The sequence below is a fragment of the Chiloscyllium punctatum genome, chromosome 16 (genome assembly GCF_047496795.1).
Source record: "Chiloscyllium punctatum isolate Juve2018m chromosome 16, sChiPun1.3, whole genome shotgun sequence".
Taxonomy (NCBI): Eukaryota; Metazoa; Chordata; class Chondrichthyes; order Orectolobiformes; family Hemiscylliidae; genus Chiloscyllium; species Chiloscyllium punctatum.
Genome location: NC_092754.1, coordinates 25,908,406 through 25,916,479, shown reverse-complemented (window position 1 = coordinate 25,916,479; position 8,074 = coordinate 25,908,406). Strand labels below are relative to the sequence as shown.

At 40.0% G+C, this 8,074-nt stretch overlaps 1 protein-coding gene across 1 annotated transcript; it reads right to left on the bottom strand.

Annotated features, from left to right (window-relative positions):
- Positions 1 to 6,558: 6,558 nt before the first annotated feature.
- Positions 6,559 to 7,485, bottom strand: LOC140487240 (olfactory receptor class A-like protein 4). Its single transcript, XM_072586867.1, has one exon. The coding sequence runs from the start codon at positions 7,483 to 7,485 to the stop codon at positions 6,559 to 6,561; it is 927 nt and encodes a 308-aa protein (XP_072442968.1).
- Between the last annotated feature and the right edge of the window lie 589 nt (positions 7,486 to 8,074).

Here is an 8,074-nt window from a genome sequence, read left to right as displayed (position 1 = left end):
TCGTGAGTAAATGTATTTCTTATTTGGTGCTCATACATTAAAGTAGGTTTCTCTGGCTCTTGATGTAAATACAATCGATTTTTAGTTTGGTTTCAACTATTTTTTCCTTTTTACCTTGTTGCAGGGTCTAAATATGTTATGCAGTATGAATCTAAAATATGCAGACCCAAAGTGACCTTGGTTTCATCCCAACATGTGCAGAATTAGTTGGGCACTGCAAAATTTGAGAAACTTATTTTTGGGGAAGAAGAGGGCAAGGCACTCCACTCAATTGCATTGCCCTAGGCTAGCTGAAAGTAAAAGAAAACCAAAATCTTGGTCATTATTGGGTAATCCATGCTGAAAGTGAGAATTGTGAATATTCTGTGAAAATAAAATTGAAACTCACTGTCCCCCATATCAGTCGAAACATTCTGCTGAAATTTTCAAAGTTAAAGCATGAAGGACATTGCTATTTAGCTAAGGTACTTCAGTATGAGAAGTGTTTGAACTGCACACAGCACACATCGGCCATATATTGGAAGAAAGGTAAAAGTGATTTTTAAAATAAATATATTTAATATACATCTGTGCCCTTGTAACCTCCAGGCTTGAATAGTACCATGTTTTCCTGGCTGATCTTTGTCTTCCATCTTTCATAAATGTGAGTTCATCCAAATTCTGCTATCTATATCTTTACTTGTGCTAAGCCATATCCATCCTTTCCCTCTGTGCTTACTGACTTAGCTGTCCAGCAATACTTCAATTTTAAAATTCTCATTCACATTCCCATCTCTCTTTCCTCCTTGAAACCATTTGTTACAACCCCTCTTGCTCAATTGTCTTAATATCTCCTTGTGTGAATTAGTGTCAAATTTTGTTTCTCAATGGACTGTGAAGCACGTTTTTCCATTTTGCTTCACCAAATATCTTGCACAAAATGCAAATTGTCTTCTTAAGATTTTCCTCCTTCTTTTCAGTGCATTCTAGACAGCCAAAACTTGGACAGTCCACTAGTTATTAATATAAGAATATCACCTGTTCGAGGATGTTCCAATGTGTAAGAGTATAAGATGGTGATCATAGGTTTGAAACAATGGACCAGTTGTTGGTGGAGTCCATGTCTTACTCCCAATTTTCAACCATACACGTCTTACACAACAGATGTCACAGTGAGGAGAATTACTGCTGTGGCCTATGAATTCACCGCATTATGTGGGTGGTCAATGATATATACACATTAAATTTGAAGTCATGAATTTTGTGGGCAAATGGTTATCTTATGGCATTTTTAGAATAATTGGTGCAGGTAGGGAGACATACCAGAAGAGGCTTGCGGGGCTGAATGGCCATCTCTTACTATTTCCCAAGTGCAGGAAGGAAGGACATGGGATATTGAGAGCCAGCCAGCAACATTCCCTCTATTTTTCAACAGTCGTGATTTTACTTGGATTGTTATGATAATTAATTGTTGAAAATTGAGAATAGGTCATTATCTGACCATTCTTTCCTCCTTGCATGGCAGATTCTCTTATCCACTTGGCAAATTCCTGACAATGACTCACCTTCTCAAGAATTCACTGAGTGTGCAATCACATCATGGACTAGTATTCTGCCTCTCCATGTATAGTACTTCACTCCACAGTAACCGTATGTTTTGTATTGAATTCTGTTCTGCAAATGAAACCTCTGAAGAGTTCCTGCGCTGAAACTTGGTTACTTGAATAAAGAAGCCCCTGCTATGATAGAGACCACAGGCTTTCATTCTGATATAATAAACCGAAAACTTGATCTCCATAATAGAAGCTAGTGCATGGGCTCTTGTTGTACAGTGATAGTGCCCCTATGTCTGTACAGGAGGCCTGGGTTTAAGGTCTACCTACTCCAGCGTATCACAACGTTCCTGAACAGGTTGATTAAGATACTTAAGTAAATTACCCTCCAACTCTTGGAGAGATGTTGAGAACCAGGCTAATGTTCTGGGAATATGGGTTCAAATTGCATTATACCATTTGGTAAAATTAAGGAGGTTGGAGTACAAGAGTAGGGAAGTCTTACTGCAAATGTACAAGGTACTTTTGAGACCGCATCTGGTGTACTATGAGCAGTTTGGACCCCCTATTTAAGGAACATTATCATTTCATTGTAAGCAGTTCAGAAGAAGTTCACTAAGGTGGTCCCTGTTAAGGAGAGATTTTCTTATGAGCAAAAGCTAAACAGTTTGGGACTCTACTCATTGGAATTCAGAAGACTGAGAGGTTATCTCATTGAAACATATAGAATTCTTGAGGGGCTTGACAGGGTAAACACTAGAGGATGTTTCCCCTCATGGGCGTCTAGGAGCAGAGGGCATAGTCTCAAAGTAAAGGGGCACCAATTTAATACTGAAATGAGAAGGACTTTCTCCTTTCAGAGGGTTGAGAGTCTTTGGAACTCCTTGTCATGGAGAACTGTGGGGCCAGAGACATTGTGTTTTTAAAAGGCTGAGATAGATTCTCAATCAGTAAGGGAATCAAGGGTTACTGATAAAGGACAGGAGAATAAATGTGAAGAATATCAGATCAGCCATGATATTATTGAATGGTGGAGCAGGCTCAAGGGGCCGAACAGCCTACTCTTATGGTCTTAAGTAGGATTCCCTAAACCAACTTGGAAACAAGGGAACAGTCAATATCAGACATCTTCCACAGTGAAAATTATATTTCACAATGTTCATTGATGTAAAATCGTGAAGTAGGTAAAGTATTGAATGCCAAATTTAATGAGTTCCAGGGCTGTTTGCTAACATTCACAATCACTGTTGTGTTAAAACAGGATGGATATGTGTAGCAGTTTCAAAGTTAGGGGCAACATTGAGGTTTATCACCTGTCAGTGATTAAATGGCAATCTCCCAGATGGTGAGAAAATCAGTTCCTAATGTAGATATCACAAGTGCTTAGCTAGTGAATGTTAATGAAAACTCTTGCAGTAAATGCAAGCACATGAAGAGCAGCATCCTTGGATTAAATGGGGATTTAATTAACCACAGTAATAAAGGCGAAGTCACAAGTATGGATGGTGGAAACATCAGAATAAAAAAAAGCTCATCGATTGAATAAAACACACATCAGATTGTAATTTATTGAATAAAAACAAAATACTATGGGTGCTGAAAGTCTGAAACAAACACAGGGAATGGTGAAGAAACTCAGCAGGAAGGATTGGAATTTTGCAGGAATTTTTATTGGTGCCCTGTCAGATCATCTAGTTCAGCATTAATCAGGAATTAAACTTATGAGATGTCCATGCCTTTGTCATTTTGTACCTTTTATGCAGGGATATAGACTTTTGCTGTGATTTCTATGATATATGTATGTTTGGTAGCACCTATGACTCTTTATACTGGATTCAAAATGTTAACTCTATATCTTTCTGCACAGATGCTACCAGACCTGCTGAGTTTCTCCAGCATTCTCTGTGTATGTTTGCAATGTTATTGTTTATTGAAGGGTTCAAATTTCTTTTCATGCTTGATTATTTAATAAATACCTCATTGTTCTAATATCTATTTGCATTCCCTGAAGTAAAATTTAATATATCGTATACCTCTGTGATGTTTCATCATTGTCATTTTCATTTTAGGTTTAAAAGCCCCACTTGCTCCAATCTTTACTCAAAATTAATCCTCTAACACCAAGGACTGATCTTGTGATACTTGGTTTTTATGGGTTTTATGAGTTGAATGTTTCCTTTATCTCCTTATGGCCAAAATCGAATTCAGTGTACAGTACAATTTTCGTATAATATCTTCTAGCTTATACTCAGTTGATCTAGTAACGTAATACAACATTCTATGTGTTTTGTCATAGATTGTTTCACAGTGATTTGATATTTTCCTTGTAATCATATGTAATGCATTTGAACTGGGCTATAAATACTGTAACTTATTCCATTACAATCACTGACACGTTATTTAGTTTTTGCAATATTAATTTTTTACAATTGACTTTGTATCATTTTGAGAGCTGTGGAAAGAGCTGTAAAAACACACTATAACAGAACAGTTAAACCTGGATGAAACAGAAGATGGAGCTATTTAACTATGAGTATCTTGAATGTTCAGTGAAACCACACTAAGAATGAAATATCATCCAATCGAACTTGGGTTGTCAATATCAGCACATGTTGATATCAGTACATGTTCTCTATTTGTCAAAAGAAAATTGGACAATTATCTGAAGAGAAAATATTTGAAAGTAGCAGGGAAAAGGTAGGGCACTGTGACCAGGCGAATTGATTTTGGAGAAAGCTAGCACAATCACTGTGGGCTGAATGGCTTCCTGTGCTGTAGATATTCTATCATTCCATGTTCAAAAGATTTTGCATTTCTTAAACATGCAATAAAAGCCGCCACTTGACGTGTTTGTCTTCTTTCAGTAAGTTGATAGCACTTCCTGATAAAACCCTGTTCTTGAGAGCAATACTGGGAAACCATTCACTCCTTAATCTCAGAGATGAGGTTCTATTTACACCACATGCAATCTTTCCCTTTTGCCAAATTCTAATGACTCCACTGTGTATAGGGTCTTGGCATTGAGAAAAGCAGTAACTGATGTAATGGAAAAGACACTGTCACTGGTTTGGGAGGGCAAAGATCCACAAACAGCAATATGATAACAGCCAGTTCATCTGTTTTAGTGATATTAGATGAGGGATAAATATTGGCCAGACCCCAAGAATTCCCCTACCCTTCGTTAATATAGTGCTATGGAATATTTCTGTCAGTCTGAGTGTGAAGATGGATTCTCAGTATAATGTCATTTAGTAGATTATGATTCCAGCAATCTAGCACTCCCTCAGTACTGCACTGGAATGTCAGCCTAGATTTTGTGCTCAAGTCTCTGGAGCGGGATGTGAACCCACAACCTTCTAAATGATTGCCTCCAGGCCAGATAATTCTAATAACTCAGCACAATCTTTGGGAATTCAGATTTGGGACCTTCCTGAATGTTATGGCTTAGCATATTAGACTTGGTTAGAAAATGTGAAGATTGCCAAATAACTCCACAGAGGCTGGTATCCCGTCACCAAGTCATTCTTTATTTACATATGGAGAGTCCCTGACACTGCTCCAGCTCCCTCAGAGCCAGCTCTCAGAGTGAATAGGATGGCTGACACTCTTGTTTTTTTTTCCTTTTTTTTGTTTTAGCAGTACACACTGGATGTGGGCAGCCAGCTCAGTTAGTCCTCTCCCTGAGGCAAAATGGAAGAGTCCCTGACACTGCTCCAGCTCCCTCAGAGCCAGCTGTCAGAGTGAACAGGATGCCTAACACTATTGTTTTTTTTTCTTTAGAGTGAACAAGATGTCTCACACTTCCATTCTTTTTTTTAACCCCCCACAGTCCCGCCTAACTGCGGTAGTGCTTATTTTTTTCCCCAGCACCCATGGTGTGTGTGTGTGTGCAGGTGTGAGACACAGTGAGAGACACAAGGTGCACAAATCTTAATTCAATTTCCACCACCAGGAAGATAGGAAAACACCCAAGTGGCCAGTGACAAGCAGTGCCCTTCACATCAAAGGGCAATGCTGTGAGATCAAACAGTGAAGGGGAGGGCAGGGGACACTATTGTTTTTATCTGTTAGCCAGGGTGATCTGATTAGACCAGATTTACATGCCCCATCAGGGAACTCATTCAAGATTAGATTAGATTACTTACAGTGTGGAAACAGGCCCTTCGGCCCAACAAGTCCACACCGACCCGCCGAAGCGTAACCCACCCATACCCCTACATTTACCCCTTACCTAACACTACGGGCAATTTTAGCATGGCGAATTCACCTGACCTGCACATCTTTGGACTGTGGGAGGAAACCGGAGCACCCAGAGGAAACCCACGTAGACACGGGGAGGATGTGCAAACTCCACACAGTTAGTCGCCTGAGGCGGGAATTGAACCCGGGTCTATGAAGTCAACCTGGCTCACCTCATTATAATATTACTACTGGGACCTGAAACTGAGTTGTGAAAGTGGGCATAGATACAAGTCTTTGTATGAAAAAAGTGGAGACAGAGTTAATTGAATTGAAGAAGGGACAAATCCAACTGAGACGGGAGCAGGAGCTTCTGGAGGAGGGTCTATGCATCAAATGAATGGATGTCTAAACCCAAGGCTGAGTAACAGGTCGAACCTGGTTCACAATTTATTTATCAGTCCTAATGCAGAGCTGATGGCCTAGTAGTATTATCACTGGACTGTTAATCCTAACACCCAGATAACACTCTAGCGACCTGGGTTCGAATCCTGCCATAGCAGATGGTTGAATTTGAATTCAATAAATATCTGGAATTAATAATCTAATGATGACCTTTAATCAATTGTTGATTGTTGGGAAAATCCCATCTGTCCTTCAGGCAATCAAACTGCTATCCTTACCTGGTCTGGCCTATATGTGACTCCAGTCACACAATAATGTGGTTGTAATTGCCCTAGGGATGGGCAATAAATGCTGCCTAGTCATTGATGCTCTCATCCTGTGAATGAATAAAATCTCAGCACTACTTGCTAAGAACATTAATGCCATTTTTATATTATAAAAATTAAACTATTTTGATGTGTAATACCTTGCAAACTTTATTTCGCAGTTTGCTGTGTCCCGCAGCTATTAACAGAGGACTGAAGCCTATAAACAGTGAGGCAAAGTACCTCGCCAGAGTCAGCAGAAAGGCAGTGGATGGGCCCGCATTGTGATTGTAATAACCCACAGCTAACATGTGAGTGAGCGTACAGAGGACAAACAATGTTACTAGAGCCAGGATCAGCTTGGCAGCTGTCCTCTCAACCTGCACACTGTGCAAATGCTCGTCTGCAATTGCTCTAATGTGTTTGCTGAGGTAATACACAGTGCTGAGATTGGTGCCCACCATCAGTAAAATGGGTATGAGTTCATGAAGGACAAGGGTGAAGACTGCAAACATTATGCCACTTTCTCGAGTTGGGAACCTCCAAACACAGCCCAGGAAAGGGTCTGTGGTGGTGCTGACCACCATCAGAATCTTTGTTTCGTTCCCACTGACAGCATGGGAGTAAACAAAAGCTGGGACTGCGTACAGAAAATTAACAAACCACACGGCAAGCAATATCACCAACACATATATAATCTCCTTCCTCTTGGTGCTCAGATGGACATGTTGTTTTATCTTGAGAAAATGAAAACAACTCAGGCAGAAGGTAACCCACACACTCACAGACTTTAGCCACACCCAGAGGAACATGAATATTCGGCACCAGTTGAGGGTCAGCAAGATGTTGACCCCTGACTCCGCGATGAACAGGAGGATGTTCCGGAAGATTGATAGGAGCAGATTGACTGCTGCCAGGTTGCTGAGGATGATGTCAGAAGCAGCAAGTCCATGGTTTTCCACCGTTGTGGCTAATATTGTTACCAAGACCAAAATATTTCCCAAAATACCCAGAAACACCAGCAGTCCATATAAAATGAGATGAGCTGTTGTTTCTACTTCCATTGTCTGATCTCTTGCTCCTTAAGACCTTTACCCAACAGAATAGGAACCTGGAAAAAAAATTAAATGTAAACAAATTGATACAAAGTTGTCTTTTATGAAAAGAAAACAAATTGAACTGGATGCCTGTCAGTACTTTTACGGGTTTTCATACTTGCCATCATCTGTGTGACTTCTTGTTCCCATTTTCTGTCTTCGCCCTAATTCAGGACATTGAAGTGTGAATGGGGAGGCAATGACCTAGAGGTATTAATACTAGATTATTAATCCAGACACTCAGGGAATGTTCTGGGCACCTGAGTTTGAAACTTGTCATGGCAGATAGTGGAATTTGTATTAAATAAAATAACCTGACGTTGAGAATCTAATGATGGTCATGAAACCACAGTTGATTGTTGGGGGAGGGAGAAAAAATCTGCTTCACTAATGAAACCTGCCACCATTATCTCCACACAACATGGTTGACTCTTAATTGCCCTATGGGCAATAGATGCCGGCCTAGCCAGTGATGCCCACATCACATGAATGAATTTGAAAAAAATCCTCTCTTATCTTTACTCAATCACCATTTATTCTTTGAGAATGCTAGTCT